Below are 18,635 nucleotides of genomic sequence, written 5' to 3'. Positions count from 1 at the left end.
AGAGAGACTCATTTCAGAAAACCAGCCCATTCTAAGGGTGATGCGGATTTTTCTTATTCTTCTGTGGTAATATAGGTATGCCAGACTGCAGGAATGGAACAGCTTTCATGTATTTTCCAATAGAGCCAAAAATCTTGTGTCAAGAAGAACCCCAACAGCTCTTTACTGCATAAGCATCAGTAGGTATATGGAAGGACAAGTTCTCTACCTTCAAAAGCAAATTGAAGAACAATCAGAGAATGCTCAAGACGCTGGAGTTGACCTACTCAAGGTAAGGCCTCTTCTTTGGTTTCCAGGGTACTTCATACCATAAGTGGCTTTTTCTCTACCTTCTGTGATAATTATTTTCTCTGATTGTAGAAGTTCTACCTGTTTGTAGGGTAAGTTTTTGAAGGTAATTCTATCCCCATAATTAGAATATGAATTGCCTTACTTACCTTACTACCCAGAGATAACCACTTTATGCATATTGAGAAATCACTTTCCAAATTTTCTTCTATGTATGTGCATGCATTTCCATTTTTTAAAACTTACTACTAAATACGGTATATTTATGAATCATGCTCCTGCTCATGTTCAGTCACATCAGTCATATCTGACGCTTTGCGACCCTATGGGCTGTTGTCTGACAGGTTCCTCTGTCCATGGGCTTCTCCAGGCAAAAATACTGGAGTGGGTTGCCACGCCCTCCTCCAGGAGATCTTCCTGACCGAGGGATCAAACCCTCGTCTCCTGCATCTCCTGCGTTGGCAGGCAGATTCTTTACCACTGAGTCACCTGGGAATCTCGTCCCAAAGACAGAACAGGCTAAAAACACAATAGTTGCTATTGGGATTGCAGCAAAAATGAGTAAAGCATTCTCTTTGTACTTTAGGAGTTTGTGATTTCAAGGTGATGGAGGTGGGAAGCCCAGGATTGGGAGGGAGTTGTAGAGGTGGGGAGTAGAAAGAATGCTGCTGCTAAGTCCCCTCAGTCGTGTCCGACCCTGTGTGACCCCACAGACGGCAGCCCACCAGGCTCTGCCATCCTTGGGATTCTCCAGACAAGAACACTGGAGCGGGTTGCCATTGCCCTCTCCATTGTGTGAAAGGGAAAAGTAAAAGTGAAGTCGCTCAGTCGCGTCCAACTCGTAGCGACCCCATGGACTGCAGCCTACCAGGCTCCTCCATCCATGGGATTTTCTAGGCAAGAGTACTGGAGTGGCTTGCCATTGCCTTCTCCGAGTAGAAAGAAGCCCAAAAGAGCCCAAAAGAACACAAAATCAAACTTGGTATTTCCCGCTAAACATAGAGCAATACCTTTTACATGTGTTACTGAACCAAACTTGGGTTCATTCTCTCAAGTACAGTAAAGCTGATCTAGTGATACTGGGTTGTGATGAGGAAAAGTGCAGCCTTTATTGTAAGGTGCCAGATGAGGGGTCCAGGGCAGCTAATACTCAAAAAACCTGAACTCCCCAATAGGTTTCAAGGAAGCATTTTTAAAGGCAAGAAGGAGAAAAGTCACAGGGTACGTGATTAGCTCATGCACAGTTCTGATTGGTTGATGGTGAGGAAACAGAGCAGTGTCCCAGAGGTTACCATGATCAATCCTCAGGCTCCAGGAGGTCTGGGGGCTACATCTTGTGGTCATTAAGTAGTTAACTTCTTCCATCTGGTGGGAGTTTTAGCATCTATAAAACAACTCAGGAAATGTATAACAGGTACAGTTATCTAGTCACTTCAGGGAGGAACTAAAGAGTCTGTGGCTGCCATATGGCTGAGGTACTGTTTAAACTATTGTCAATTCTCCTGGCCTAACTGCTATTCTTGTCACTACACAGTCATATACTTTCAGCCATTAATTCTGGAGCCAGTCTTCTGTGACTCACTGGAGGCCTGGGAGATAGACTATATAGCTTTTCTACAAACAAGTGGAAGGCAGAGGATGTGGTGTGAATGGTTTGTTCTGGGAATGTCCCATAGGGTTGATTACATACAGTAGATGCTTAATTTCTTGAACAAAGAATTGATGGACGAAAACGTGTAACAGTTTAGTCAGGAAAAAATCTACATTTCGATCCATTTCTATGATATTGAAGTTTGTTGTTGTTGTTATTCAGGCGTGTCTGACTCTGTGACCCCGTGGACTGCATCACGCCAGGCCTCCCTGTCCTTCATCATCTCCTGCACTTTGCTCAAACTCATGTCCACTGAATCGGTGATGCCATCCAACCGTCTCATTCTCTGTCATCCCCTTCCCCTCCTGCTTTTAGTCTTTCCCAGCATCAGGGTCTTTTCCCAATGGGTAAGCTATTCCCATTAGGTGGCCAAAGTAAAGCTTCAGCTTCAGCATCAACCCTTCCAATGAACATTCAGGGTTGATTTCCTTTAGGATTGATTGGTCGGATCTCCTTGCAGTCCAAAGGACTCCCAAGAGTCTTCTCCAACAGCACAGTTTGAAAGTAGCAGTTCTTTAGTACTCAGCCTTCTTTACGGTCCAACTCTCACATCTGTACATGAACGTGAACGTGAACGTGAAGTCACTCAGTCGTGTCCGACTCTGTGTGACCCCATGGACTGTAGCCTACCAGGCTACTCTGTCCATGGGATTTTCCAGGCAAGAGTACTGGAGTGGATTGCCATTTCCTTCTCCAGGGGGATCTTCCCCACCCAAGGATCGAACCCGAGTCTCCCACATTGTAGACGGAGCCACCAGGGAAGTCCATCTGTACATGACTGCTGGAAAACCCTAGCTTTGACTATACAGACTTTTGACTGCTAAGTGATGTCTCTGCTTTTTAATATGCTGTCTAGGTTTGTCATTGCTTTTCTTCCAAGGAGCAAGTGTCTTTTAACTTCAAGCCTGTAATCTCTGTCCCCAGTAATTTTGGAGCCCAAGAAAATAAAGTCTGCAAATGGGACTGGATGCCATGATCTTAGTTCTTTGAATGTTGAGTTTTAAGCCAGCTTTTTCACTCTCCTCTTTCACATTCCTCAAGAGGCTCTTTAGTTCCTCTTTATTTTCTGCCATTAGGGTGGTATCATCTGCATATCTGAGGTTATTGATATTTCTCACAGCAGTCTTGATTCCAGCTTGTGATTCATCCAACCTGGCATTTCACATGCTGTACTCTGCATATAGCTTAAATAAGCAGAGGGACAATATACAGCCTTGATGTGCTCCTTTCTTTGAACCAGTTCGTTGTTCCATGTCCAGTTCTACCTGTTGCTTCTTGACCTGCATGTAGGTTTCTCAGGAGGCAGGTAAGGTGGTCTGGTATTCCCATCTCTTGAAGAATTTTCCAGTTTGTTGTGATCCACATGATCAAAGGCTTTAGTCAATGAAGCAGAAGTAGATGCTTTTCTGGAATTCCCTTGCTTTTTCTATGATCCAACGGATGTTGGCAATTTGATCCCTGGTTCCTCTGCTTTCAGTGATATTGAAGTAAATGAAATAAAAGAATAAGACATTGTCTTGTTGATGGTCAAATTGGCAGACAACAGAGAAGACATTAACATAACAGACATAACATAACAGAGAAGTCCTCTGAAGGACTCTCATAAACTTTCTAGAGAGCATTCTGCAAAATGCATCAATATCTTTAAAATATGCACATCATTTAATTCTCCTCCTAGGAATGACCCTGAGATAATCAGGTGGTAAACAAAAATTATATATATAAAGATGTTGATCTCAGATTTATAGTATTTAAAAAGTAGAGGGAAAGAAGTGATATGCCTTTCAAAATGCTGGTTATCTCTACAGGAGGAAATAGCAACCCACTCCATCATTCTTGCTAGTGAAGTCCAACGGAAAAGAGGAGCCTGGCAGGCTACAGTCCATAGGTTCACAAAAGCACTGGACACAACTTAAAATATATATATATATATGTAAATATATATGTATTAGTCAGAAATGGTATATTTAAACATTAAGACATTTTCACATTAAAAAATCTGAATTTCTGACTCTTTTAAAAATTGCAGTATCTGATGACTCTAAACCCCAATTCTAAGGGGCAGCTATTGTCTGGAACTGATGAAGGGCGGCATTTAGGTCATACTCTCTCCAGTATGACATAATTTCCTTGCTTCTTATCTTATCTTACCTCTTATTTATGTTTCTTACATGACTGTCAGCATTTGGATTTGTGAGATCTGATGTTAAAGAATCATGTCACTGGAAAAGGTTTACAATGTTGTGCTAAATGAGAAAAAAATATTTTGAATTGCTGTTTAGTATGATACCAGTTGTGGTGAGTATGAGTATGAGTGTGTGTGTGTGTGTGTGTGTGTGTGTGTGTGTGAGATAGTGCCAACTGACGTTGCAAGTTAGATTTTGTTCAGGGTTCTTCAGTTCAGTTGCTCGGTCGTGTCTAACTCTTTGAGACCCCATGAATTGCAATATGCCAGGCCTCCCTGTCCATCACCAACTCCCAGAGTTCACCCAAATTCATGTGTGAGTCGGTGATGCCATCCAGCCATCTCATCCTCTGTCGTCCCCTTCTCCTCCTGCCCCCAATCCCTCCCAGCATCAGTCTTTTCCAATGAGTCAACTCTTTGCATGAGGTGGTCAAAGTATTGGAGTTTCAGCCTCATCACCAGTCCTTCCAATGAACACCCAGGACTGGTCTCCTTTAGGATGGACTGGTTGGATCCCCTTGCAGTCCAAGGGACTCTCAAGAGTCTTCTCCAACACCACAGTTCAAAAGCATCAATTCTTCAGCACTCAGCTTTCTTCACTGTCCAACTCTCACATCCATACATGACCACTGGAAAAACCATAGCCTTGACTAGATGGACCTTTGTTGGCAAAGTGATGTCTCTGCTTTTCAATGTGCTATCTAGGTTGGTCATAACTTTCCTTCCAAGGAGTAAGCGTCTTTTAATTTTATGGCTGCAGTCACCATCTGGTGTGATTTTGGAGCCCCCCAAAATAAAGTCTGACACTGTTTCCACTGTTTCCCCATCTATTTCCCATGAAGTGACGGGACCAGATGCCATGATCTTAGTTTTCTGAATGTTGAGCTTTAAGCCAACTCAGGGTTCTTACTGAGGATTATATCTGTAGCTTGGAGGACAGCCTCGCAGATAGCTTTTGAGTAACTGCTCTGAGGAAGTAAGGAAGGGGGCAGGATATATAGGAGTTTTTTCCTGGGAAAAACATCAAAAGATTACTGCTAATCACAAAGAACAACATCACAAGTTAATGCTTTTAACACTTTTTTATGTATAGAAGATGCAAGGATTTGGATTTATTGAAATTATTCCTTAGATAGGCATCTAACTATCTATGACCAGTGTCCAAAGCACAAGACACTTCCTGTTTTTCTCAGGCACACCATTGGTGGGTGGCTGCAGTGACTAATGGCTTGATTCTTGTAGAACCGGGATGGTGGGCAACATTCCCTGTCCACAGCAAAGAAATAAAAATGTGTATCCAAATGTCAAGGTGTATATCCAAATGTCAAGGTGTATATCCAAATGTCAAAATAATTTTTTTTAGCTGTTAGGGTTATGAGTGATTCTTTTTTTTCCCTATCATCTTTTTTTTAATTCTGTGCTATTTGTTTTTCCCCTTTTCAGTGTTTACATTTTTTTTCAGTTGAGGTATAATTTTTAAAATTTTAAAAATTATATTCCTTTGGTAAATGAAAGAAAATGTCGCTACTGTTACTGAACTGAACTTGGGTCTGCTTGCTGGCACAGAGCAAAGTCAATTTACTGACACCAGGTAGTGGTGAAGGAAAGTACAGCACTTATTGCCAGGCCCAGCAGTGAGAATGGGTGGCTCATATTCAAAAAACCCAAACTCCCCAATGACTTTCAAGGAAAGGTTTTTAAAGGCAACATTTGGAGTGAGGGCTGCAGTGTACATGACTTTATTCTGACTGGCTGGTGGTGAGGTAACAGGGTGGTGTTTCACGAATGTTAATCATCAAGCTTCTGGTTCTAACCAGTCTGGGGTCTATGTCTTATAGTCAGCATGCAGTCAGCATCCTGTAGCTGGGTGAGGGTCTTAGTTCCTGCAGAAGAACTCAAAGATACGTATCAGATTGTCATGTATTTTCCTTGAGGAAGAGCTCAGACTGTTTTTATCACTGAACTATATTTTCTTGATTGGTTTTTTCCTACATTCCCTTACTTCCCTAATTAGTAACTGCTTGAATTTGCCCTTTGGAACTCAGGGAAGAGCTAGGAGACTGAAGCCTTTTTCTACAAACAAGAAACAGGGGACATAGAAGGGCTTTTGTACATGGGAGGGCCCTGTGGAGTTCACTCAGTTTCAGTCGCCTGCTTTCTTTGATATTCCTCAAGTCAAATTCTTGAGGGGAATGGGGCATGACAAGAAAGAGAATAAAGTTTTGGGTAAAGAAGTTAATCATAAATTCAGCGGGGGAACTGAGTTTCAGAGGGACTCAGTTTCATTTTTTAAGAATGGTTGCCCTTTTGGGTTAATGAGCAGACCCATATCACATTCTCGGTTGGGGTAAGCCACTGGGGCCACTCTACTTGACTTTTATCATCTAATCTCCACTACTTTCTATGTATGTTTCAGTAATGTGCTTTTTAACTTGATTGCTTATACCCTTGAAATGATCCCAAATGATCTGAAATGGAAAAATCCTTTCAGTCAAGGATCCCTTTCTGATTCTGTTATGTTGCTTTTTCCTTTAGAACTTGGAGAATCTGGTGGCTCAAAACACCACTGGGCCTGTCTTCTACCCAAGACTCTACCATCTGATGGCCTATGTCTGTATACTAATGGGAGAGGGGCAGAATTGTGACCTCTTCCTGAACACAGCCTTACAGTTCTGTGAAACTCAAGGGAATGTGCTGGAGAAGTGCTGGCTGAACATGAGCAAAGTATGTAGCATCAGAGAGCAAGCTGGGGCAGACGCTCACAGGGGATGTTAAGGAGCCCAAGAAGCCCACTACCTGCTTTGGATTTCACTGGGTGTGGAAGGCCATCAGAGGCCTTTCTGAAAGGGATGACATATCCATAGGTTTGGTATTTGCACCTCCTCTTCCCCTTTCAGTTCTCATGAGATCCTCCCATCCTTCAAATTTAGCAATTTCTCTACCTTTTCATGGGGCTTCCCAGTTGGCTCATTGGTAAAGAATCTGCCTGCCAATCCAGGAAATGCAGGAGACATGGGTTTGATCCCTGGGTTAGGAAGATCTCTTATAAGAGGAAATGGCAACCCTGATATTCTTGGCTAGAAAATCCCATGTACAGAGGAACCTGGCGGGCAGCAGTCCATGGGGTCACAGAGTCACACACAACTCAGAGACTAAACACCGCCACCACCTTTATTCACGTGCATGTCTTGCCTCTCCTCGAGAATGTGAACAGTTGGAACACAAAAATCATTTAGTCTCCAACACAGTGCCTTATTATACTCAGTATTTGTTGAATAAGTAAATGAATTTTCTCCTCTATGTGTTAGAGTTATCCTAGTTTGGGTAGCAAAAGTCATTGTTCATTTTAAAAGCTCAGGTACATTTGACCATTTCTGTATTAGACCACTCTTGACCATACAAGCTGAGAAGCAGTAATGAATTCTGTGTTCTCTTTTTCTCCTCTCAGGAATGGTGGTACTCAAACTCTGAGTTAACAGGAGACCAATGGCTTCAAACACTCTTGAATCTCCCATCATGGGAAAAAGTTGTATCAGGCAAGGTAAACATACAGGATATTCAGAAAAACAAATTCCTGATGAGAGTTAATATTCTGGACAATCCTTTCTAACCTTTCATGAAAGAGAACAAAGATTTTAATGACTCATTCTCTTGTGATTATCCCTTATTAACTTTTCTGTATAGGCAGCATCTTCCAGGTTCCTGAATACTTCCTTCTGTTCAGACACAGAACCAGACCTCTGGTTTCTCCTCTGTCTGGAGGGTCAGAAAGGGTTGGCAGTGTCATGCTTTCCTTTCTTCCAGCTTTGCACAAATTCCCTTTGCCTTTAATGCTGTTTTAGCTTATCTTGTTTATTTTCAGCCCATGCAGAATTGTATCAGATCGAAAAATTTTAGTATCAAAATGATACATTTTGTGGCAGATAGGCTTATATGTAATCTATTAAACTAAAAACGGTTATTTTTAAATGTCCAGTGTTATGTCTTTTGTATGTTGCCCAGGATTAAAAAATAGCTACTTCTCTTCATGGTCTGTAAGGTCAAAATTTGAAAAGACACATCTTTGTTGTGCCTGACTGCAGCCTCCAAAGCCCCTCTGACTGCATGCATCAAGGATCTGTGGAAATACATTTTTCAAAATTGAAATACTAGCAATTTTGAGGTGGATGTCTTTATGTGCTTAGAGTTTACATATTTCTATATTTAGCAAAGTAATAGCATTTAACTTCACTTCCCAGATGTTGGAGAAGCCGTCTGTGGTCACTGTCTCTCTTTTGCACACAAATCGATTGCCATAGGCACCCTGTGCTCCGATGGTGTGCGGGAACACATGGAGATTCAGCCTCTCTCTGTGCTGCTGCAGTTCCCTCCTGTTGGTTCATTTCACAAATCCAGGTGGCCTCCGCAAGTAGGTGCCCGAGGAGATTTGTTGACTCTCTTCACCTTTCGATCCTGGAAGGAGGTTTTTCATGTCTGACTTTAATGGACACCTCAAATTCTCATAGGGATTTCCAAAGGCAGTGTGCCCTCTGAGCCTTCTTTTAACAGGCTAACGTTTCATTGTCCTTTAGCAAGAGGCAAAGCCGTGTTTTTCCTCCTGGTGATATAACTGAATTATAACCACTTAAGGAGGTTGGATAATACCAGTTGGTACTAGGAGTTTAGCCACAGAGGCTGGGTTCTGGCCTGGTGAAAAGGACAATAGCCTGGGAGGTCAGAGCATTGGGTTCCAACATAAGCTTTGCTTTAAGCATACTTTATTCCTGGGACTCATCACCTAACCTCTCTATTTCAGTACATGAGTATGAGTATCAAGTAAGACAGTAAAGATGAAAAGGCATTGAAAATCATAACATGCTCTATGAGTGAAAAAAAATTAGTATCATACATGGCTGATTTTAAGTAAATGCATCAAATATTAAGCTTCATTCAAATATCGTCCCCTTCAAAGCTATCGTCTTGAAAGTTGTGTCAACTAAAAAGATGCAGAACATGCGAGTTGAGAGTTAAGTTTTATTTGGGGCAAAATGAGAACTGCAGCCTGAAAGACAGCACCTCAGGTAGCTCTGAGGAACTGTTCTACAGCAGCAGTGGAGGAAAGTCAATATATAAGATTTTGGTGACGGGGAGTTCAGTGCAATGAAGTGCTAACTTTAAAAGAGGTTTTCTGCTAGTCACGAGGAGCTGATGTCACCACGAGGAGCTAAGCACTTCATTGCACTGGACTCCCCTCCACCAAAATCTTATATATTGACTTTCCTCCACTGCTGCTTTGGAACAGTTCCTCAGAGCTACCTGAGGTGCTGTCTTTCATGAAGGATTTAGTGCTTTTCTAGATACAAGGAGATACAAGGATTGGGATCCTGAAATCAGTTCCCAAAAATACCTCTCTAAAGACCTGTTCCACCAGTTTCTCTGGAGCACAGGGTGCCTCACTCTCTACCCTGAATTCCCTGCAGGGGTGTTGAAGGTCAGCAGATGCAGCAGCACAGGCAGATGGCAAATGCTCACGTGTTTGTTGTTCCCTTGCTGGCGAGTGTTCTTGGCAGGTGCCAGTTTGTGGTTGACTTTTGCATACTTGTCCCATGTGCTCTCTTATCACCTCCATCATTTTATGTATCATTCATCTTAATCATTCACTTATATACTCGTCCAGCTAACATTTTTTTGGACTAATCACTGTGCATTGGGCATGGATTAAATACCAGAGATTAAAATACAAAAATGTAAAAGACACAATTCTTGATCTTGGTGAGCTCATACATCCACTAGAGGAAACAGACATTCAAGTCAAACTCAGCCCATGTTAGTCGCTCAGTCATGTCCGACTCTTTGCAACCACATGGACTGTAGCCCACCAGGCTTATCTGTCCATGGAATTCTCCAAGCAAGAATATCAGAATAGGTTGCCATTCCCTTCTCCAGGGGATCTTCCCAACCCAGGGATTGAGTCCAGGTGTCCTGTACTGCCGACAGATTCTTTACTGTCTGCGTTACCAGAGAAGTCTGTGTTTCACTGTAGTTATACTACAGGTATGAACACAGTAAACAGCATGGTGGAGAGAGTTGTCTTTGTTCAGTCACTCAGTCGTGTCTGACTCTTTGTGACCCCACGGACTGCAGCACACCAGGCTTCCTTGTCCTTCACCATCTCCCGAGTTTGAGTTTGCTCAAACTCGCGTCCATCGAGTTGGTGATGCCATCCAACCATCTCGTCCTCTGTCATTTCCTTCTCCTCCCGCCTTCAACCTTTCCCAGCATCAGGGTCTTTTCCAATGAGTCAGTTCTTCACATCGGGTGGCCAAAGTATTAGAGCTTCAACTTCAGCATCCGTCCTTCCAATGAATATTCAGGACAGATTTCCTTTAGGGTTGACTTGTTTGATCTCCTTGCAGTCCAAGGGACTCTCAAAAGTCTTCTCCAACACCACAGTTCAAAAGCACCAATCCTTTGGCGCTCAGCCTTCTTTGTGATCCAGTTCTTACATCCATACATGACTACTGGAAAAATCATAGCTTTGACTACAGGGACTTTTGTCAGCAAAGTAATGTCTCTGTTTTTGAATCTGCTGTCTTAGTTCTGCCATTACTGGAAAAGGGATAGCCTACCCACTCCAGTATTCAGGCCTAGAGAATTCCATGGGTTGTGTAGTCCATGGGGTAGCAAAGACTCGGACATGACTGAGACTTGCACTTCATTTTCACTTTTTAGGTCTGTCATAGCTTTTCTTCCAAGGAGCAAGCAATTTCATGGCTACAGTCACCATCTGCAGTGATTTTGGAACCCAAGAAAATAAAGTCTCTCACTGTTTCCATTGTTTCCCCATCTATTTGCCATGAAGTGATGGGACTGGATTCCATGATCTTCATTTTTTGAATGCTGAATTTTAAGCCAGCTTTTTCACTTTCCTCTTTCACCATCAAGAGGCTCTTTAGTTCCTCTTTGCTTTCTGCCATAAGGGTGGTATCATCTGCTTATCTGAGGTTATTTATATTTCTCGTGGCAACCTTGATTCCAGCTAGTGATTCATCCAGCCAGGCATTTCACATGATGTACTCTGCATAGAAGTTAAATAAGCAGGGTGACAATATACAGCCTTGAGGTACTCCTTTCCCAATTTGGAACCAGTCCATTGTTCCATGTTGAGTTCTAACTGTTGTTTCTTGACCTGCATATAGATTTCTCAGGAGGCAGATGTGATGGTCTGGTATTCCCATCTCTTGAAGAATTTTCCACAGTTTGTTGTGGAGAGAGTAGCGCACACAAAATCCAGATGTCTCTGAAGACTTAGCTGAACTGCCTCTGACACAAAGTCATTTTGATTACCCTGTCCCTTCCAGAGGAGGGCAGAGGGCAAATGTGGGTGAAGATAGGTGAGAGTGTTAGAGAGAGCAGGTGCACACAGAGACAAGCATGAGCAATGCTGGCCTATAGCAGAGAGATGTTTGACGTGGAGCTTATTGGAGAGGTAAGCCCAGCAGCTGGGGGTCTGCTCTGCAGATGTTGTGCTGGACTAGAAGTGAAGTGCTGTCCTCCCAACCCCCAGCACATGCCTCTTCCTTTCCATTACATTTACCAGCACCTCCCAGATGAAGTCCTCCAGTGAAAAGCTGGGTGCTGGGTTCACCCACAATCTTTCATCCTCCAAAACTTCAAAAACGTCTTTTACTTTATTGGCTTGCCACCAAGCCAAAGCAAGACTGGAGGAGGTGGACAGGGGGAGGGTAGTCTGTTACTGGAAGTGTAATGACTTCCCCAGGACTGATCAAAGAAATCGAGAAGAGGAAGAACTAGGAAAAGACCAAAGTGCAAATGAGGGATTTTACATTTCATGTATCTGAATCCAGAGGAGCAGGCATCAGGCTTTACAGGAATCTTGAACTTGCTTTCTGGCCCGAGACTACACCACAGACTGACCATGTGACCTTTTCGTTAGTTTCCTCACTTCTAAACTAAACAGGTTGTGACAGGTTCCCACCCCTCCCAGTCTGCCATTCCCAGCTCCTAAAAACAGGCTGGGCGCAGGTCCATCTTCTCTGCAGCCAGCAGATGGCAACATGAGCTCTTTTCTCTGGAGGCGGCCCAGGGAACCGTTTTCTGGTCAAGAGCCAAGCTTTTGTCTTCCAACCCACAGCCTCAGTCCTGAACACTTAGAACCATGTCAGCTTCCATGGTAGCTCTCTTCAGTATCTATAAGAAGTTTCCAGCATATGGTTCTAAGGAACATCACTTGAGAAAGTAGATTCTGGCTAGAATTCTTTTTAGGAGAAGGCAGATAATTTCATGAAGCTTCCAGGAAGAGAGTAATGAATAAGTGAAGATCTACCTTTTCTTTCTTTCTTTCTTTCTTTCTTTCTCCTTCCTTCCTTCCTTCCCATGAGCTTGTGAACTCTTCTCCCCACGTCTATGGCTTCTTACAGGGCAGAGGCCCTGTCCTCACTCCCTGTCTCCAGCACCATTCTCGGTGCCTGGACACACAGTCAGTGCTCAGCAAGCATGAATTAGTGAATTAAACAATATTTTCATTTGATCATCTTGAATTAATTCTTACAGGCACTCTTAGAAAGAGGAACCTAATATTTATTGAATTTAGTGTTTTTTATGTATGGGAAGATGCAAGAATCTGGGGTCTCTGAAAATTTTCCATAGATAAGTTTCTTAACTATCTAGGGGCTGATATCCAAAGCACAGAATGCTTCCTGTTTTCCTCCACCCTGAATTCCCTGGAGGCAACTACAGTGTCTAATGGCTTGATGCTTGTAGAACTGGAATGGCTGCTGCTGCTGCTAAGTCACTTCAGCCGTGTCTAACTCTGTGCGACCCCATAGATGGCAGCCCACCAGGCTCCCCCGTCCCCGGGATTCTCCAGGCAAGAACACTGGAGTGGGTTGCCATTTCCTTCTCCAGTGCAGGAAAGTGAAAAATGAAAGTGAAGTCGCTCAGTTGTGTCCGACTCCCAGCGACCCCATGGTCTGCAGCCCACTAGGCTCCTCCATCCATGGGATTTGCCAGGCAAGAGTACTGGAGTGGGGTGCCATTGCCTTCTCCTGAACTGGAATGGCAGGCAATATTTTTTTTTCCACAAATGTGGACCTGGGGCTTCACTGGATTGGTTCTCCCTACTGCCAGTTGCTAGCTTTGTGTCCATAGGCAATTTATTTAATCTCTTTGTGTCTCAGTTCCCTTGTTTATAAGTTGAGGGTGATGCTAGTATGCACCTTATAGGGTTGATATGAGTTAATTGGATGTATGCATCCAACATGTTGTTATTGTGTTAGTCGCTCAATCATGTCTGACTCTGCAACCTCATGGATTGTAGCCCACCAGGCTGCTCCGTCCATGGAATTCTCCAGGCAGCAATATGGAGTGGGTTGCCTTTGCCTTCTCCAGGGGTTCTTCCCTACCCAGGATCGAACCCAAATCTTCTGTATCATCTGAGCCACCAGGGAAGCCCCAATTCTGTTGAGAGAACAGTCAGTTAAATTCAGAGCAATGAAAAACACTGCACAGAGTTTGCTGGAGAGTAAAAATAGAGGCATATACGCTAGCATGTCTTTAGAAGGTTCTAGGAAGCTTCCTGGAAGAGGAAATTGGACTTAGCCAGGTAAAGACGTTTCACATCAGGAACTGGTGCTGGAGAGGCTTGGAGGCCATGGAGAGCCTGGGTATGTCCACTTGGTCTGAAGCAAGGGGAGGTGTGTGAGTGAGCCGTAAGAGGCAGCAGGATCTGGATCACTTAAGGCCTTGTGGGCAGGCAGTTTACAGGCTGAGGCTGTACCCTGCCAGCTCTATGTCAGTGAATGGCTTTACTGAAGATGGACCACATTTCTGTTTTAGAAAAACCATGCTCTTGGTGGAGAATGGATTAGAAGCAAGCTAGGCCAGCATGAAGGCTGGGAGATGGTTGCTATTGCAAGCCTGGGATAGGATGTCCTGTGGTAATGAAAGGACAGTGAAGATAGAGATAAGGGCTCTGACTTGAAAGATATTAGAATAGTGGATACTGAAATCAGAGACTGGCTTTTCAAGGAGAACATTCAAAATGAACAAATACATAGAGAGAGGTTGCATAACCTAAGGACTGAAAAGTTTCAAACACTTGCCTGTTTCCCGTTGCTTACTGAAAGAGTATTATATTCACTTCCCGTTCCCGCCCACCCATCCCCAGCCTTTCAGCTCCAGCCTTTCAACCCCACCTAAGGTCACCAGTGACAGTTTGTCATCTCTGTTGATGGTCCCAGTTACTGATCATCATGACTCTTCTCTCTTTAATTCACCAGCTCATCATATTCTACCAGTGTCCTTTAGTGTTCTGCCTAATACTTCTCAGATCCCTCCTCCTCATCTCTATCTCTATTGCCAAGTTTGAGCTCGCTCTGCTCACTGTATGATAGGCCAGTAAATCTGAGACGAGGTATTGGGATGAAGAAGAGACTTTATTGGTGAGCCGGCTGACCAAGAAGATGGCAGGCTAGTGCCTCAAAATAACCATTTTGTCAGGGCCTGATTGCCAGTTCCTTTTATGTATCAGAGATGAGAGGAAGTGAGGAAACAAAGTAAAAGGACTATTTAATCCTTGCAAATGTCCTCTAGAATGGCAAACCTCAGGCTGAGGAATGTGTTAGTTTTACTTCCTTACATTATGTATGCCTACAATAAGAAAAAAAGCAAGATGAGGGTTAAAGTCACAGAAGTAGATCCAGCACGAAGTGAAGTCACTCAGTCATGTCCGACTCTTTGCAACCCCATGGACTGTAGCCTACCAGGCTCCTCTGTCCATGGGATTTTCCAGGCAATAGTACTGGAGTGGATTGCCATTTCCTTCTCCAGGGGATCTTCCCAACCCAGGAATCGAACCCTGGTCTCCCGCATTGTAGACAGACGCTTTACTGTCTGAGCCATAAATTCAAAATTAACCTTTCCCAGTTACATTCCCACCACTGCTCAGAATCTGGTTCTGTCATCTCTGATGAAGCTCTGTAATAGCCATATAATTCACTGGCCTCTTAATTTCAGATTTCTATCCTCTACCAACTGGCAGCATAAGCTTGCTAAAAAGCAAATCCTCATTTGTTACTCCTCTACTTAAAATCCTATTTGCCTTCAGGACAACCTTCCAATTTCTTAGCCTAGAATGTGGGGCTTTCAAGACCTGTGCTTAGTCATTCGACTCTTTGTGACCCCATGGACTATAGCCTGCTAGGCTCCTCTGTCCATGGGATTTTCCTGGCAAGAATACTGGAGTGGGTTGCCACTTCCTCCTTCAGGGAGTCTTCCTGACTCAGGGATTGAACCCATGAACCTGCATCTCCTGAGTCTCCTGCATTGCAGGCAGATTCTTTACTGCTGAGCCATCTCCTGAGTCTCCATTGCAGGCAGATTCTTTACTGCTGAGCCACTGGAGAATCACCACACATTTATGCATGACTGACACAGGAGTTTCCTTAACATTGTTATTTCAATAGCCTAAAGCTGTTCTGTTCAAGACCTAGTTCTTCACCAAATCTGATGCTGCAATCACATGGGCCTAACTCCCACCCTGAAACTTTGGGTTGGTCCCTCCAACTGGAATGGTCTTTACCTAAGTCTCTCAGGATTCTCCCAGCTCGCTGTCGAATGTTTGTGGCCCTGAGTTGGGTTTATCAGTTCATCCTTATTGCCCAGACATTTATCCTTTCTCCTTGGAGCTGCTCGCATGTGACTGCCTGGAGCTCACTGTGACTGTGGGGCTGCCTCTGCTGAGCTTGTCAAGGGCAGGGATTCTGTCTCCCTCATCTTTCTATCCCCTTGGGGATACACTTGGTGTAGGGTCAAACATTAGAAGGCTGTCAGCATGCTCTGTCTTCACAGTTGCCTCCTAGTCGCCCACAGTGTGTGGGACACAGTAGGCACTAGTGAGCTCCGTCTTTCCACTGCAGAGTGGCACTGGGAGGCATGTTCATATTCCCACCCACCACACCTGGGAAAGGATCCGCCTGCAATGCCGGAGACCTGGGTTTGACCCCTGGGTTGGAAAGATCCCCTGGAGAAGGGAAAGGCTACCCACTTCAGTATTCTGGCCTGGAGAATTCCATGAACTGTATAGCCCATGGAGCCGGGCACGACTTTCACTTTCACACCTCTATAGGAAGAGAAAAAAGGGGTGTGGGGACATGACGTGAGCGTGTGTGTGTGTGTGTATAATCTGGCACAACTATTTAAAATGATAACTCTGGCGTGGTCTGCACTATCACCGTCCAGTAGAATTTTCTGTGACGAAGGAAATGTTCTCTCCCTGCACTGTCCTTCGCCACATGTAGCTAGTGAGCACTTGAGACTGAGGATCTGAATTTTAAATTTAAATTTCATTAATTTAAATTAATGGTCTCATGTGGCCTGTAGCTATTATCTTGGACAGTGCTATAAGAGCATTAACCTTAAAATGCCAAATCAGAACCACTGGAGACTGAGCTGGGACATTTCTATGACAGAGAATAACACCAGCTTGGATCAGAGGGTAATTATTACTTCATAAGAGACAATGTATCACTCCAGTTAAGCTAAACCTTTTATCAATTTGTATTAGGTTGGCCAAAGAATTTTGTTCAGGTTTTTGTAACATCTTATGGAAAACCTTGAAAAAAGTTTTTGGCCAACCCAATATTTCTCCATTTAATGTGATTCCAGGATGCAAAACTAATGCTTAATAAGAGATCACATGTTAGTCTAACGCCCAAGTCATACAGTGGTGAGGTTGCTTTACTGGGCCTTTGCCTCTGCAGGAAGGGATGGCATTCTGCAATGACTTTAATGCATGCTGGCCCATAGGGAGGAGGAGGCCTGAAGGGTGGCCCTTGGAGAGTCACAGTCTATGAGCTGGAAATTAATTGAAATAGAAAATTTATAACGAACCTAAATCTTTCACTTTCTCTCATGGTATTTTCAAGGGAGGACATGGAAGGAGGCCAGTTATTTCCAGCCCAGTGCTAGCTCTCCTCCTAAGTTTACTTCACTTTTCTCCCTTGGGCTGTTTTCTCTCTTGCCCAAGCCCATTCAGCCAACACTCAATCATGAGCTGAGCCTCCTGCCTGAGCCTGGCGTGTCCTGAGGTGCCCTGTGCCCGAAGAGCCGTGCCGCACCCTCCGTGGTGTGTGCGCCTTCCTGATGACACAGTGCTGGCGCACGTCCTTTCACACGGGCCCTTGGCGTAGCTGCTGCAGCTGCTGCAGGATACAAGCGGCGTGGCACTTGCTGTCTGCCAGCAGCCCCATGCTCCACAGATGTTTCACATTCTTTGGGACCAAGATCCTTGAACACACTTTTCAGAGCTATTTCCCCCGCTGCCAGACCCACTTCCTTCAGCAATGACTTACATGTAAAAAAGATCAGGGCTTTTAACCAGATAGGAACACGCAGATATGTTATAAACAAAGTCTCCGGGGTTCTTCTGGGCCAGCAAGAGCAAGGACATCGCTTTGCAAAATGATCCATATTCCTCTGAGCCTATTGTACATTCTAAGGGAGGCCCTACAAAATAAGTTTAGATTTTATATTTCATTTATCTAATTGAAAGAAACTGTAATTAAAAAACAAAACAAAACCAAGGGACTTCCCTGGCAGTCCAGTGATTAAGATTCTACACTTCCACTGCAGGGTGTTTGGGTTTCATCTCCGGTCAGGGAACTAAGATCCCACGTGTCATGTGATGTGGCCGAGAAATAAAAAGCTTATGCAAAAGACAAAGTCCTCCCCTTCCTACAACCAATCCTATTCAAAGCAAGAGAAAGAATCCAGACTGAATCTAGATTCGAAACTCAGTCTCCATGGAGCCCTTATCAGGGGAAGGGAAACCTCAGGCCTTACGCAAGTTAACCTCAGCTGCGCTGTTCCTCCCTGACCCTATCCCCACCCCACCCCATGCCCAGCAGAGCAGTGATTCAGGTACACATGCCTGAAATTACTTAATGCCCCAAAGGGAGAAGTAACCACAGATGTATCAGCCACATAGCACTGGAGGGCAGCAATTGAAAACAAATGTGAGAATATGAAACCTGTCCAACTTCCTCTTCCCAGATGTTTGGAGATTAGAAAAAAAAAAAAATCCCTTTCTTACATTCTGGAATAAGAAAGGCCAGATCCATAAAGCCCACAGTGAAGGAATGGATGGATTATTAAATCCAAACCCTGAGCCAAAAGGAGACAATAGTTTAACATCCTATTTTCAGAAGGAAACAGATGCTGGAAGCAGCTGCTCTCCTAGGACTCTCAGAACTTGAAAGATCTGTACTTCCTTCTTGTAAACGCAGCCATGTCTCCTGGAGGTTCTAGAGCTCCTTCCTGCCTTCTGCCCCAGTTGTTTTTCTTATAACCTGACTCAGTCTGACTTGAGAGCAGCCTTCTGCCAGGATGTGAGGAGGGGAGGGGAGATGATCACATCTTTGGGCATTTTTTTTTAAAGAGTCCATATGGACGAACACAATTATGTTACCACATGTGATAGACAAAACAAGACAACTGGTTGTACAACTATTT

General features: G+C 43.9%; 1 protein-coding gene across 1 annotated transcript in view; it reads left to right on the top strand.

The window, feature by feature from the left end:
• The window catches only part of ADCY10 (adenylate cyclase 10), an 81,435-nt gene extending 73,412 nt beyond the window's left edge, over window positions 1-8,023 (top strand). The window contains exons 30-32 of the mRNA XM_005896960.2: window positions 76-271; window positions 6,660-6,848; window positions 7,573-8,023. Coding sequence (XP_005897022.1) covers window positions 76-271; window positions 6,660-6,848; window positions 7,573-7,734 — 547 coding nt within the window. The 3' untranslated portion in view covers window positions 7,735-8,023. The remainder of the gene's footprint in view (window positions 1-75; window positions 272-6,659; window positions 6,849-7,572) is intronic.
• The last annotated feature ends 10,612 nt before the right edge of the window (window positions 8,024-18,635 follow it).

The sequence above is a fragment of the Bos mutus genome, chromosome 3, assembly GCF_027580195.1.
Source record: "Bos mutus isolate GX-2022 chromosome 3, NWIPB_WYAK_1.1, whole genome shotgun sequence".
Taxonomy (NCBI): domain Eukaryota; kingdom Metazoa; phylum Chordata; class Mammalia; order Artiodactyla; family Bovidae; genus Bos; species Bos mutus.
The sequence above is the reverse complement of the archived record's forward strand: the minus strand, read 5'-3'. Positions and strand labels throughout refer to the sequence as shown.